Source organism: Macaca fascicularis, chromosome 5 (assembly GCF_037993035.2).
Source record: "Macaca fascicularis isolate 582-1 chromosome 5, T2T-MFA8v1.1".
Classification (NCBI taxonomy): Eukaryota; Metazoa; Chordata; class Mammalia; order Primates; family Cercopithecidae; genus Macaca; species Macaca fascicularis.
This window is the reverse complement of record NC_088379.1, coordinates 93,347,405-93,363,882: the sequence shown is the minus strand read 5'-3', so window position 1 is coordinate 93,363,882 and position 16,478 is coordinate 93,347,405. Positions and strand designations below refer to the sequence as shown.

Below are 16,478 nucleotides of genomic sequence, written 5' to 3'. Positions count from 1 at the left end.
TTTGTTATATCTGGCAACCCTAATAAGAGCCATTCATTCCCCTGATGTATATGGCTAACCCTACCCACAAGCATGGTAAAGTCTTAGTTATGTTGATTTAGCCAAAAGAAAATGTTTACAGTTCCTCTTAGTTTTAAACCATAGTGGAAATAAGCTTTTCTCCTTTAGTGAAATAGTCTTCCATTCGTTTCACCTTTTTCCGTTCTGAGTCTCTCACTTCTTTTCTTAATTATAACACATTTGAAGGATTGCATTTTTATTTGTGATAAAACTCATAGATTAGAGTATACATACAGGTCACATAAAAATACATGAGGATGACAAACCTAATATACAGTGTTGCATAGGTAGTGCGATTAAGAAACTACACATTTATTGTATACAGTGTCATTAATGTCAATGAAATTCTTCTTAGAAGCACTTCTTGTACAAAGAGTATGTTTTCGCAGTTAGCAATAGTACAGGCATGTTAAAAACTACTATTCACAGAGCTACAACCTCAAACCATTCAATGGAATTTGATCTTATGAGCTGGTGTACTGCTTGATAGATTGCCCTGATTTCCAATGATCTTTCCATAACATGCCAGAAAGAAAAGAGACAAGAAGCCTATTACTTTGCAGAAGCAGTTACAGAAAATTTGGAATGGTAATACCATTCCTCATTATAATATGCACATTTGTTATATTGCACCTTCCTGAGTTGAACTTTGAAAATGGTAGCCGGATGCAAAGCCAGAATGGATGAATTCATCCCAGGCTGTAGCTTCACTGGTGATGGTAGTAATTCTGACCATCATAGCTGTCGTAGCCTTGCCCTTTAAAGTAGCTGTACTCATCCTCGTAGGCTCGGTAATTGTCCCCACGAGGTTCCCCGTTCTCACTTTCATAGACTTCATATCCATTGTCGTATTCATTGGCGCCCGTGTATTCGTATTCCCCCTCGTATTCGACGGTGGTGGTTTTCCCAAAAGGTAGGGAGGTGGTTCTATAGACTGGTGGTGGGGTTGTAGGTTCAAACCCACCATTTGGAGAGGTTGTTGTCTTAGAGCTGCCCTTGCCCTGCCCTCCGGTTGCTGTGGTGCCTTCTGCACTGGCTCCAGTGACACTTTCTTCTTCCCCTTCTTCTTCTCCGTTGTCTCCGCCGCTGCTGCCGTTGCCGTTTTCTGCCTCTTTGCTGTTGGTACTGGTGCCGTTTATGCCTTGTTCGTTTTCATCCACTTCTGCTTCGCTTTCTTCGTTTTCATTTTCTTCCTCTTCCTCCTCTTCTTCTTCATCACTTTCCTCCTTTTTTGTAGCTTTGTTTGTTACATCCCCAGCCTGTAAGGAAACGTTTGAAAGAACCCAAATCTAGCTGTGAAAAATGTAAAATTTAAGGCCATCACTCATTCAACACAATATTCTATACTGACAGCCTTGTTCTGGGCGTCTTATTTGAATTAAGACCAATTTAATTTACAAAATGATTGGGGGCTTTAAAACTTCAGGATAAATCCCTTTGTCATGGGTTTTGATGGGGAAAGTGTGCCATTATTTATAGAAAATGCCTTTCCTGGGGGAGATTCTTCCTATCGTTTTGCTACTCACTTTCTCTGTCTTGGAATTCTCTTCCCTGGAATGTCATGGTATCTCTCAGGACCTTTTATCCATGCCTAGATGTGTGTTCTTAGTCTTCCATTATAATGTAAAAGTCAGTGTAATAACATGGGAGGAGAACTTGTCTGGCAGAAGATCTTTTCTTATTTGTAAATAGGAAAAGTGTATCTGCTCTCACTTTTTTAATGAGCTAATAAAGATAGTGTAAAATGTTATGTGTATAGTGTTAGGATACCCTTAGACTCCAGTAAAAATGTTTTAAAAAGATTGAATATTACCATTATTATTAATGGTAATAATTTCATTTTGGAGGAATAATTCCACTGTTACCTTCTTGGGAAGCTGGATTGCAGCTAACCCTGTATACCATGTGCCAGGTGTGGCGTCCTCTCCATAGCCCAGTGTTGTAGCAGAAAGTGTAGTGTTCTCAGCCTCAGAGTCTTCATCTTCATTTGATTCTTCATTGTTTTCTCCTTCATTTGAAGTCTCCTGTTAGAAATATTCATAGTAAGAAAAATTATTGTACCTGGAAGATAGCTCAAGATTTGTTGGAGCTGTGAATCATTTGTTGGAGGTTTATTATTTGGAAAAACTTTGTAAATCATTTGTTGGAGGTTTATTATTTGGAAAAACTTTGTATCCCTCAGCTGCCTGTCACTCAAAGCCTGCCTTCGCTTATGCCATTTGCACTTCTCACTTCTAAGAGCTCAACTCCAAGTTATTTAATCCTCCTTACTCCACACTATATTATGTTTTAGATATTTCTGCTTTGTATTTTGTCAATTAAAAAATATTTGTGTTTCAGGCATTTGACACATCATTTTTTTCTGTACAAAGAAGAAACTAAACACGCCAAGAAATTCTTAGTGATATATTATTGCATGAAGATTTTGTTTGTTTGTTTGTTTTTTTACAGAGTCTTGCTCTGTTGCCAGGCTGGAGTGCAATGGTGCAATCTTGGCTTACTGCAACCTCTGCCTCCTGGGTTCAAGTGATTCACCTCTCTCAACCTCCCGAGTAGCTGGGACTACAGGTGCATGCCACCACACCCAGCTAATTTTTGTATTTTTAGTAGAAACAGGGTTTCACCATGTTGGCCAGGATGGTCTCGATCTCTTGACCTCATGATCTGCCCACCTTGACCTCCCAAAGTGCTGGGATTACAGGCATGAGCCGCTGCACCCAGTCTGCATGAAGTGTTTTAAAAAATCAATACTCTTCAAATGAATGTCTATTATAATCTTTAATATTTCATCTTTTGCCTTTATTTTGTGCTGTGAGGCAATTGTTTTTTAATTGAGTTGATCTCAGTGTAATTCGTAGCTAATATTAAAAGTCAGGGTTTCCTATATATAGGATTTATTTAAACAAATACTGGAAAATTGAATTCATTTCAACACATTTTAAGAGATTGTGATAACTTTTAAAGTTTGAAACAAACAAATAAATATTTAGCCTGCCTATTATTAAAACAAAGTTGAATTCATTTCAATACATTTTAAGAAATTGTGATAACTTTTAAAGTTTAAAACAAACAAACAAATAAATATTTAGCCTACCTATTATTAGAACAAAGTGACTAAAGCACCACATGTTTGTTTCATCAAATTTGTAAGTTTCACTATTTCAGTGAAGGGTTGCAGTACTACCAGAGTATATCCCAAACAATCTCCAAGTTAACTGTGTCAAATATCCCCCAAACACTGTGCTGTTTGTTTATTGTTTTATGTTTATGCTTTATTCCAACAGATCTTTCAGAGGTAGAAGGAGAAATTAATGCTAGCATCCTTAGAAAGTTCCCCAGAGTAGAATACACTATTTGCAGTTGAAAAATCTGATTGGGTTATATGACTCGTATGAGGTCAAATAGACAGCAGTTTATTGGTTGCAGGGTCACCACTAAAGGCCCAATATCCCAACTTTTACGTTTTCTCTTACAACACCTTTTCTTTTCTGAGATACTTTATTTAAGGATGTTCCACTGCACATAAGTTAAATAGGAAAATAGGTCAATCTGTTGATGGGTATGAGGCTTCACAAATTTTATTGGATAGAAAAATAGCACTAATTTGGGCTTACAAAGATATTATCAACTCACTAGACTGGCTAACAAGACTGAAAGAAGCAAGTGTTGGTGAGAATGTGGAGCAACTGGAACCCTCATACACTGATGGTGAGAGTTTACCTGAGTACGTCTGTTTTGGAAAGCTGGTTGCCATCTAAGGTTGAATATATGCCTTAGTAGATTTTGACTCTGAAATTTCACTTTGGGTGAAATGGCCTCCAGAAATGACTATGTATATGTTCACCAGAAGAAGTTCTAGAAAGTTCATAGCAGCACTTTGTAATCACCCAAACTTGGAAACTACTCAACTGTCCATCAACAGAAGAATAACACATTTTGGTACATTCACATAATGAAATACTGACAATGACAATAAATGATCTACAACTACAGAACAACATGGATGAATCTCTAAATTTGAGAGTGAAGAAGTGACACACAAAGAGTAAATGAAGTATGATCCTATATTTGTAATATACAAAACAGGCCAAAGTAATCTAATAGTGGTTGTCTTTTGTGGGAGTTTGTTAATGAATGGAATGGAACACAAGGCATGCACTGCTTTTTGATATGAGTGCTAGTTTCACTTATGTGTTCAATTTCTGAAATTTCAATGAGATGTATAATTAGGATAATTTTATTATGTATATTTCAATAAAAGTTTCTTTTATGAGACTAAATAGTTTAGGAGTGGAAAAAGAAAATGTGTGATCACCAAATAGAAAATATGCCTAAGTATTCTCCTCATACTACTTTTAATGAACGAAGTTTGTTGCATTTATTCCTCTAAAGTTTCAAAACCAAACCACCAGATATTTACTGGGCAACATATATGTATAAGAAATTATGTTAGACAGCATGAGAAGATATAAAACTGGGTAGCATGGCTCTTCTCCAAAGCAGGGATTTTAACCTACGGTCATGAGGTGTCTGCAGATACATTCTGGGGAGACCTTAAATGTTCAGAGATCCTTGGCAAAATTTTGTGTGTACTTGATTTCATCAGAACCCCCAAAGAAGTCCTAGTCTTCCTCAATCCTCAACCACCACAACAACGAATGAAGAGCCACTCCCAAAAGATATGCAATCTAGTTGGGAAATGTAGTTGACAAGGCAATTTTACAATCACTGTACAGCAAATAGCTATAACTAAATGGATAACCCTAGCCTAGTTCTTGTGTAAGATTGCTATGTGGAACTCCAGGAGAAATTTTGTGGGATTTAGTGGGTGGCATTTTTCCTGGTACCGGCTTAACATTCTTGTAAGGCCTTCCTTCAAGCTTTCAGTATAAATTATGATACGGGAAATGTTGCTTTTATAGTTAAAAATATACCAAACTAATGATTCGTCACCTTTCAAGTTCTCACGCCATTTTGTTTTCAAGATAGCTGTTAATACATGATCCATTTTTGATTATCATTGTCTGTTCATAAATAGCACCTGAGAATACCTGAATTTAAAAGGTTCCCAAACCAGTGGATAGCTATAATTGACTATGCAGGAAGATGCATCCTAAATGGTATGTTTCCTTAGGTAAGAATGTCAGTTATAAACATGGTAGCACAATTTCCAAGACATGTAGATGAATCTTAGCCCAGGACTACACTAATCTGTAAAACTATATGGGAAGATATTTATACACCTATGAATTTTATTATTACCCAAAAAGACGTATGATTTTTGTTTTGTTTTGTTTTGTTTTTTCTGCGACAGAGTCTTGATCTGTTGCACAGACTGGAGTGCAGTGACAGGATCTCGGCTCACCGCAACCTCCACCTTCCAGGTTCAAGCGATTCTTGTGTCTCAGCTTCCCGAGTGACTGGAATTACAGGTGCATGCCACCACACCTGGCTAATTTTTGTATGTTTAGTAGAGACGGTGTTTCACCATGTTGGCCAGGCTGGTCTCAAACCCCTGACCTCAAGTGATCCGCCCACCTTGGCCTCTCAAAGTGTTGGGATTACAGGTGTGAGCCACCACACCAACCCTGAAATTTTTATTAAAAAGAATAACCCTATTTTGTGGGTTATGAAAGGCTGATGAATCACAATAATATTGTAGAGGATATAAACTAGTTTTTACATATTACCCTCTTGGTAAATTAAATTTTAAAGTTCAGTCCTTAAAACAAGTCTTGCACTGAGTTTAGGATTATTATTCATTTGTCTTCTAATATCATGTTCTATCCACCTAAATAGAAGTAATGCTATCTGTTGCTTTTTTTCAGATTTTATACTACTTCCATTGCTTTTTATCAGATTTTATACTACTTCTACTTAAAAGGGAGACATTTTTGGTTTTGAGCACCATTTGTAAGTAAGTTCAACCCCAAACTGCAATAGTGTTTTAAACAGGTCATGTTAGTGGATTCTAATCTAAATAAAATTCTACTTATCCAAAATAGGATATTGTGGGCAGTTAGTAAAGTGACAATGGCTATTTGCTGAGTCCAGACTGCAATAGACTAGTTTCCTATTTGTTTTTTGTGCTGTATGCTTTATTATGAAAAGATTGCAGAATTCCTTACCTCTTCTTCCTCCTCCTCTTCTGAACTATCATCTCCATTTTCTTCAGATGAGTCACTACTGCCCTAAAAATATATATACATGTATGTATACACTTATCTGTGTACAAATATATTCAACAGCAATTTAAATTTCCTGCTAATTGAATCACAATAAAATACACACAAATATTTACTCAATCTAATTAGTATTACTATCTTGATTGATTTGTTTACTAAGAACAGACTGCATACTGATGTGAGAAAGATAGATTAGACAGATTACACATGCAAAATGAAGTTAGAGAAAAATAGGCATTTTACTATGATCAAGATACGAATTGGATGTCCCATTTGTCAACTTCCAAAGCATTGACAATATATTGAAACATTTTGTATGTAAAAACTAGGGCAATGAATCACAGAATTGTTTAACTTTGAGAGAACAAGTGGATTATCTGGTCCAATTTTTAAATTTTATGGAGAATGAATCAGCAGCCTAAAAATGTTGTGACTTCTCCAGCAGGTTCAAGGCAGATCTTGGGCTAAGATATAGTTAACATTTTAAAATTTTATTTATAAAACATGAAAGAAATCATTCAGCTTACTATAAAATGAAAGTTGCTATAGATGATTCTCTTACATAGTGAGCTCTCCTGTTGAATTTAAATTAGCATTTAATTTAACAAAATTTAATTTGCATATAATTTTTAGTGTCTTTAAATTTAATTAAAGTCAGTTACTAAAATGAGGTTAATTTATACATGTGAAGTAAAAGACTTATGATAGAAAAAATTTATTCATTTAATTATTTAGGAGGTTGTATAGAGCAACATCCCTCTAACAAGTTCAGTGTTGAATGAGAAGAAATTAAGATTTTGTATATAAAAATATAATTATAAACTAATGAGTTTTGCTACTTTTTGAAAGGAAGTGAAAATTCCAACCTAAGATTCTATCATTTCCTTCCCTGCAATTTTTAGCTTTGATTCTGATGACCCAGTTAAGTGTCTTGCATTTAGAAAATATATCTGCAGAAGGATCTCTGACTTCTAGGTTAGAAATCAGATGTGAGACAACATTCATGTGCAGGTCCTGTGGGACTGTCCCTGCTGGCTCATTCTTCAGATGGCCACATCATCCACCCAAGGAAAGGGAATGCTTGTCACCTCAAGCCAGGAATAACCTCAGATGGAAAAGAGAATAATTAAACCTGTTCTTCCAGTGCCATGACCTCAACAGTTGTGCCTTCCTCTAGGGTGAATAGAGTATTATATTTGAACTGTTTCTGTTTGTTAGTTAACTTAATTATAGAGGACAGTATATTTATGCAATCAGAACTGTTTCTCTCAGTGGGGGGATTTCAATCACTTTACATGCTCCTTCACCTCTGTCTTTCTCCCTAGCTCAACCACATCACTCTTTGATTAGTGTCTACAGTGAGAACACTTTAAAAGCTGTATGAAATGCCTTGAATCTTTGGCATTTTTTCCCTATCTTTCATTTATGCCTTATTACCAATTTGTTAGTAAGTCCAATTGATTCTCCAAGAAGTCTTTCATCTGTCTACACAGATAGATGAGAGTTCTTAAACGGAAGACAATTCTGAAAACCCACAACTCTTGTATCATAGCTGAGATGAGTCTGATAAAAGAAATATAAGATTAAGTTCTTGCCTTCTATGAGTTCACACACTAATAAAATATCATTTGAATCACAAAAAGACAGTTTTCTCAATTAAGAAGGTTAGGATGTTAAATTTACTTACACTTTCATTTCTATAGTCTAGCAGATACATAAACTATAGTAGATAGCTTGCTGATAACTTTGCAATCCAAATAATATATTTCATTGTAACTTGGTAGTTTAGAAATATTGTATATAAATGCAGATTTGTTTGACGAAAACATGAATTTCGAAGCCAATACAGCTTAATGTATTTTGGGGTGACAACTTGGGCACTAAATACCTAACAATATGCTTAAAGAAAATCAAATTTTGTAAAGTAGAATTATGGGTCATGAATACTAGGTCAGACAGTTGGATTGGGAGATATATTGTATATAATTTTATTTAAAAACAACCATCTTACAAATTCTACATTAGTTGAGATGGGCCTATCTGCATATAATTTGTGAAAAAATTTGTATATTAAAGATCTCCTTGATCTACAAACCTCAGGTCTATCAATATTGAGAACTGTAATGCCTCCGAATATTGCTTCACTATGGACATTTTAATTGGCCCATACATACATATCTGTAAAAATATCCAGATGGGAATGAATATCTCTATGTACCTAATATTTCAGAAAAGTTTAGGAGCTAGTCAGAGACTTGAATTTATTATCATTTCCATTTAGTTTAAAAAAGAGAACGAAGCAAACTTTCAAATGAGCACTGTTTATTTATGGGCCTGAGGTGAACCAAAGAAGGGAATACAATTCTGAAAACCCACAACTCTTGTTTCATTCATGCTCATATTTTTGTGGCCACACAAATTCCCCATAATTATGCTGGTTCTAGAAATACTTTAAAATGATCATTTCCTATCATTGTAGGGGTTAGAGATGGATTAGCCCAGCATATGGTAAGATGCAATGCCAAGCCACTGTGCTGAGGCATCGTTTTCAGCATCCTGACTGCTTTTGGTGTCTCAAGAGTCCTGGGTCAAGTGGTGCATAATTGGTGTCCTGAACCCAAACTGTATAGTACTAAAAACAGTGCAATCCTAGTTTGTTGTATATTTAAAATCAACACCACACCCTCTGGTTTTCAAAGGCACCCTTCACAGGTAACCCAGCAAAATTGGAAACTCTTATTTTTAGTTTTAGTTATTTTCCTTTTTGTTTACAAATTTAAGGGATGGTTTGTTTTTCTCACAAGCTTTTTTCGTGCACGTCATGAATTTCTCTTTTTCCTCTGCAGTTTTACCATTATAATTATGCTCCAGTGTATGACATATTGCTCTAGTGACCCACACAGGTTAAGGTAAAGCAAATCTTCAGAAATTACCAATGATTATCAAGGTTTTTAAAAAATAATGACCTCTGATGTTTATGAAGTCAAATTTTCCCCTACCAATTAAAGGACTCGGCAGTGCCACATGTAAACAGCTGTCTGACAGTTTTGAATCAGCTGTAATAGGACAGCCAGTGACCTTATCACTGATGGAATTGGTCAACAACTGATAAAACCGTCCACTTTTGTCTGTGAGTTAGCAAAAACACCGGAGCTCGATGTGCTACAGTGTTTGTTTTTATTATATCATTCTAGACTGTACCCAAATGACTCAAATGATTTTACTATGTGTATATATGTCTGCTTTAAAAGAGAACTTAGAAAATAAACCTTATTTCCCTAAAAACAAACTTCTTATAGTAAGCAGTCTTTCTGACTGAATTTCAGTGAGAGTTGAATTTAGGTGTTTTATAAATTTGATCTCCTTTAAATTATAATAGAAATTAAACTGAAGAAAAATGAATTTCTGTATTTACCTGAACTGGAAATCGTTTTAAAGGAGGATAAAAGTAGGCATGCTTGTAAAGATAATATCGTGGCCTGTACTTAAAGACCTGCAAAAACAAAATCAATGATATATTCATGTTTAATATACAATAAATATACAGCAAGTATAATCAGGCCAAGGAAGTATGCTAAAATTAATTACCCCATTTTCTTCAGAATCCTCTATTTTGACTCTTCGATGCAAATTTTTCATCTGTTTTAAAGAACATTTAATTGTGACATAATTTTTCTTTTACATAAAAAGACAAAACTGAAAATAACTGTAGGTTTTTGATAAAGAACTTACTGAGAAAGCACAGGCCATTCCCAAAATGCTGAGCAAAATTAAAGCAGTCTTCATTTTGGTGATTGCTTCTGGAATTAATGAAGTGGTAAGGTTAATAAAATATTAAAACTAAGTGCATAACTTTTTTGCTCATACTTAAAGATGAAGTATTTAATTTGTTTTCATTTCTGTGTAACTATCACTTTGACTAATTAAAACTAAATTATAGCTTTTATTTTCAAACTCTTCCTTCCACTTAAGTAACATAGAACTGATTTAACCTATCCGTTTATATAATCATGAGTTCCGTACTTGGTTTTAACCTATGTTCTGTGATTTGTCAATGGAAGACCTTTTCATTACTGCAAGAGATTTTGAATACTTAGGGTACTTCACACTGGTGTAACAGCCCTCTTAATATTGACATGGGAGTGTCAGCTAAGTGAATTGAATTGTTAGTGTAGTTGTGTGCCCTGTTTGTTTGTTTACAATTAAAAATTCGATCAGGTGTGGTAGCTCATGCCTCTAAAACCAGTACTTTGGGAGGCCAAGGTGGGCAGATCATTTGAATCCAAGAGTCTGAGACCAGCCTGGGCAACATGGTGAAACTTGTCCTCTACAAAGAGTACAAAACTTAGCTTGGCATGGTAGTGCACACCTGTAGGCCTAGCTACTAGAGAGGCTGAGCCTGGGAGGCCAAGGTTGCAGTGAGCTGTGTTCATACCACTGTGCTGTACTCCACCCTGGGCAACAGAGTGAGATCCTGTCTCAAAAACAAAACAAAAAAGCAAAAATCACTGATACCCTATAGGCAATTTCCAGCTTCTGTATAGGTTTTGGGCTAAAAATTTATTTGTAAAATGGATAGTATGAGCTATTTTTCTCTGAATATCTTGGAATAATGGTGTGTGTGTGTGTGTGTGTGTGTGTGTGTGTGGTGTGTGTGTATGAGTGAGTGGATAAGACACACAGAGAGAGAGGCAGAGAGGATCCATAATACATGAAATACCACACTGATAGCATGTAGCACCCAACAGCCACTCCCCTGAGGATGCTTCCATGAGAAGAGTTCTTCAGAGTTTCGCCTTGGGGTATCAGGGGCAGATTTCCTCAAATTAAATTGCCCTCCAGCTCCATTTAAGTTTTCCACCTGCTAGTGTGTGAGACTGTACTGGGATAGATTAGGAGCTCTCCAGGGTTAGGGTGACAGACACAGATGAAAAATTTCAATTCTATGGAACAATTGAAGATGCAGCTCTCAAAGTGGGAATAGGGCCTGAATAATCTTGGGGCTTGCAGCCATGCAAAGAGCCTCAGTTCCACATAAATTCCTCATGAGTAAAAGGAGGTAGTCAAATTCATTCCTATTTTAATTTTATTCTATTTAATAAAATTGTATTTAAAATTATATCATAATAGAGGTCGGGCAAGCTTAGCTGAAAGCCTACTAACACTCAGTCATTTACATTTACATACACATTTAACTGTTAGCACCTTCTCATATATAGTCACAGCGTTGGCAATATTTTGGAAGCAAAATGTAGTGGTGATGGCAATTTCCCATGAATACATTTTAAAAAGTAATATTTAAAATGTGCAAAACAATGTCATATATTGAACCCTGCAGGTAAATTTTGTGTTGTGTCATCATCAGCCAAGATTTATTGCATCCTTATTGAATATCTGACACTAAGTCCTGGAGATACTGTCTTGGGTCCTAAGTCACACTCCTTTTGTGTGGCAGAGTGTCTTTGGGTTTTGGTGCCCATACAGTTTCTCACAGTCCTATGTTAGTAAAAGTCCTTGTTGGCCACATGGAAATAAACAGGCTTTGCTCCTGAAGGAGCCCATCTTTTTAGGCAGCACTGATTGCTATTGGGGTGGTCTAAATAATGCTTTGAACTTTGCCAGCTGTGACCAAGCCCATCAGCAAAACAGAAAGATTATTGCTTTGCCACTTTATGAAAAGGGTCAGAATATTTATAATATTTTAAAGAGCTAAAAACTTAAATACATAGAATTATAGAAATAGTTTTGATTACATAAATTTCTCATAACAAACTATAAAAATAACCAGATGAAAAGATGGCAGAAATAATAATAATGATACAAAGTACCAAGCAGTTCATGTAGGCAGAATTGGTTGCCTATATAAATTTAATTTTATTTACTTTATGAATGACGAAAAAGCAAAGACCTCTATAGTGACCACTACTAACCCAGACAGCAATTCAAACATTCTTAAAGGAGAGTTTTGAGGATTTAATTTCAAGTTTTATTGGGAAGAGTATGATAAACTACCAACAGTATTTATTTCTCTAGTTAGTACAATGTATTTTCTGTTCTGACTTTAGAGCTATAGGAAACATTAAAACCTAATGTTTAATATGTTGAAAAGACAACATAAATACTTGAAGTACAGACTAGGTATAGTTTGTAGAGAAATATGCATATATCTAGGCAGATTTGCAAATGCAAAATAGTATTTCAATTACGTTATCTTGAATGCATCAGAATGAGAGAACAGTCAAGCTATGACATGCAGAGAACGAAAGTAAGAAGCATAATGTAGTTTATGTGCATAATATTAAGAACTTGTTTATGTGCTGAGGTTAACAAGTTTAGCCTTTTGGAAAGAATTTAAAATCTGAAGTGCCAATTTAATGATAAATAAATATTAAACCATGTACAATACAATAACATCATTTAAATGAAAAATTCAACGCCAAGTTCAGAGATGTAAACTGTGGAGTGTCTAATTTTATGATAATGAAGTTGTTCTATTAAATCTTACCCTCTGGCAGTCCTGGAGTGAGGAAGCAGGCTCACGGCAGTGAGTGGCACAGATTGAGTATTTCCTCTGCTCTCTCACTCACCCATTCACTTGCTCTTACTGGCTATAAACTCTTCTTTGCCTTCCAACAGCCAATCACTGTCACGACCAAGGTGATGTCAGAACGTGGATTCTCACCAGAAAACCCCCAAACTTCAACACTTTTTCAAGACACAGGCTCAGTTGAATAAACATGAAACGTGGTTCTAGAGCCAAGAGGTTTGCATTGTGGAATTTAATTGAAGGTTTAGAGGAAGATGAATAGTTTGGGTTCCGAATATATATAATAATATACTGGATTTGAATTAAAATAAATAGCAAAGGATTTAACCTTTTAAAATTTTCATAATTATGCAAGTTTTCACTATGTTGAAAGAAAGGAAAGCTTACTGTCATTAGATATAATTTTACATTAGTTTAGCTAAAAAAAGAAAGAAAAACTAAGTAGTAAGGGAAAGGAGTGGATGAACAATCAATATTTTAATATCAACTATTCTATGTTTCGTCCTGAAATATACTTTAGTGACTCATAAATTCAAGTTGATATGATTAAGTCAGTCAGACTTTGTAAGATATAGTTGCTAAAACATGATGCTGAATATAAAAGTTAGAACTTTTGAGAATCATACCACTGAGAGGCAGATTTTATATTTTGTTTTGTAAATTAAACCTCTGTATATTGTCCATTTATGTGGCCCTTCCTGTCATGCATGTGAGGTCAGCTCATTTTTTTTCTTGGGCTTCTATATACCTCTTTTCTATTCATTTTCATATTTAATTTTTTCCTATGAGTATAACAAAATGACTAGAGCTGGCAGGAGTGATCCATTGTTTTTGAAATGATTCATGAAAACCAACCCCACAAGGAATGAATTGATAAACTAAAGTACTCGTTTTTTAATTTACAAAGGGAAATCTAGCTTAATAGTTTGCATATCCTCCTAGTCCAGTCATTTTATTCTTCCTCCAGTTGCAAAGTCTGCTTGAGAAATCAAAAATTAATGAATATCATTTTTAGTTGTGTGCCAATCACCCAATTAGATTCTTTGAATAAGTCATCTTTTCTTTCATAAAAGTTACTTGGAAAATACAAACTCATAAAAAGAGAAGTTGGATACATTCTTTCAATTTAATTCAACCCCATCAATTTAGTTTAATTTACCAAACCTTGAATTATAAAGCTTTTCACTGAGCCATACTATGATATAGGATATGAGAAGAAAAACAAAAAAATTTGGTTTCTGTCTAAAAATTTCACAGTTGTGCAAGGCAGATAGACATATAGCCATGGGATACAGTAAGCTTGAATTATACAGCTTTTCACTGAGCCATACCATGATATAGGATATGAGAAGAAAAACAAAAATATATGGCTTCTATCTAAAAATTTAACAGTTGCTCAAGGCAGATAGACATATAGCCATGGGATACAGTAACCTAAGTATCTACAAGGTTCCGAGGTGCTGTGGAATGAGAGAGGTTTACTACTAATTGGCAAAAGAGCAGTGGAACTGGGCCCTTACACCAAGTAGGAATTTGCTAGCTAGCTTGTCAAGAAGGAGAGGTTGTCAAGAAGGAAGAGAGAAACATTCTTAGGAATGTGTTCAAAGGTTATAAAGACATGTGAAACCACATAACAACACCATCCTGTATTAACTGAGCAAGGGCTCACATACAGGTTCTTCACCTGCACTATTTCACTCATTCTTCATACACATAGAAAACAATTATTTGAGATTATTCCCATTACAGAGGTGAGGTATATGAGACACAATGCTGGTAAGTATGCCTTGTATTGCACAACTAGTAAATGGGGAAATTCAAGGATCAAAGTCAAGTATGTCTAATTTTAGAGCCCATACTTTTAATCACTACATATTCCTGCTGGCAGATCCAGAAAACTTCAATAATTCAATAGATTGGAATATTGTGAGTGAAAATAGTGACACATGAGGTTGGTCAGCTAGGCAAAGCCAGATGACGGAGGGACCTGTCTGTCACACTAAGGAGTATGAACTCCATCACGAAAACCAAGAAAAATAACATATTCAGATTTTCAGTTGGAAAAATCTTTTGTTAACAAGGCAGCAGTGACTGAAGAAGACAAGAGTGTTATGGAGAAGGGCAGCTCCTCTAATTGTAGTGGTCCAATAAATCAGCAATAAAGTCTGAAATAATGCAGTGACAGTGGGAATGGTGAGGAGGGAACAAACGAGAGTGATAGATAACAGTCAGTAGGACTTAGTAGAAGTAAGAGAGGTGGAGAAGCCTAGGATGACTTCTGGATTTCTGGCTTGAATAATTTTGTGAGTGGTGCAACCATGTCTTATGATGTCTTATGTAATGCCTAAGAGACCACCTGCTACATTCTAGTGACTTAGCAAGGTTTTTTTGATAGTAACATGATATAATGAAAGAGGTACAGACTGAGACTCAAAAGTCTGAGGTTTAAATCTTGACTCTCCCACTAACTTGATTCTACCTCTTAACCATTCTGAGACTTCAATTTAAACCATCTTTAAAAAGTAAGGGACTTTTCACCAAAAAGAAGAAACCAATCATTATGTGTGCCTTCACACTCATGGAGTATTCTGACCAAATAAATGAACTTGAATCTGATCAGGCCTCTATATCTACCAGGTTAGAGGAAATGCAAGAATAGAAGAACATGTAAAATAAGATCATTGAGATGCATTCAGGAAAATCCAGAACATGGGCAGCTTTATTAGATGCATTACCTCATTTCTTCAATGAAACAGAAGCAAAAATAAAACGAAGGAAAAAGGGAAACTCAAATTATAAAGACTTTAGAGACATTTCTAAAGAAATTATGAAAGAATTGGAAAAATGTTGAATGCTGATCAGCATTTTATAGTATTAAGAAATTATTGTTATTATTAAGGAATTATATTAGTATTAAGTAATTAAATAAGTATATAGTTAAGTATATATTAGTATTAAGGAATAGTATCATCACACCTGCAACTGGCACGATTATATTATTATTATTATTTGGCTTTAAAAGAATTCTTGTTTTTCAGAGATAAAATAGTTATCTGAGGGTGGAGAAATGATTAAACAAGATTGGCCATAAATTGATAATTGTCAAATTGTTGATAAATTAACAATAATTCATGATATTTACCTCCACTTTTGTATATGTTTGAAATGATCTATAAATAGTTGTTTAAGGAAATGATAGAACTATTATAGGTGACCTCTAAGACTGTTTCAATTTATAATATACTGTGATGCCTTATTTTCAATACAGCATTAACCCTAACAAACCTTTTCCAACAGTCCTCTAGCTACTAAATTGATTAGATTTATTCATGTATGCTCATTAAAGCATTTTTTCCCTAAGGAATAGTACTAGAGGAAAAGAATCACAGATCCTTACTAACTTTGCTATTTCTATAATCAGGACTGTCCCAACAACAGTTTTTACTGCAGTTCTCATGATCATAACATTCTTCTTCATTTAAATAGGTTATAAACTTATTCCCTTAGATGGTACGTGAGCACAGGTTCATCTCACTGGCCCGCCATGACCAGCTGCTCTGTAAGATGAATACATTCTGGCAAAACCCCACACTCACTGTAATGTACCTGCCACATACAGGATCAGTTGTCAAATCCTATTAATACCACTTTCATGTTTCCTTTGGAATCCAACCTTCTCCCTTCTT

At 35.1% G+C, this 16,478-nt stretch overlaps 1 protein-coding gene across 1 annotated transcript; it reads right to left on the bottom strand.

Annotated features, from left to right (window-relative positions):
- Positions 1-239: 239 nt before the first annotated feature.
- On the bottom strand, positions 240-10,031 carry IBSP (integrin binding sialoprotein). Its single transcript, XM_005555379.5, has 6 exons — positions 9,978-10,031; positions 9,834-9,884; positions 9,661-9,738; positions 6,189-6,251; positions 1,926-2,084; positions 240-1,319 (listed from the first exon to the last, which is right to left on the bottom strand). Exons 1-6 carry the CDS (start codon positions 10,029-10,031, stop codon positions 768-770), a joined length of 957 nt encoding a protein of 318 aa, XP_005555436.2. The 3' UTR covers positions 240-767.
- Positions 10,032-16,478: the final 6,447 nt, after the last annotated feature.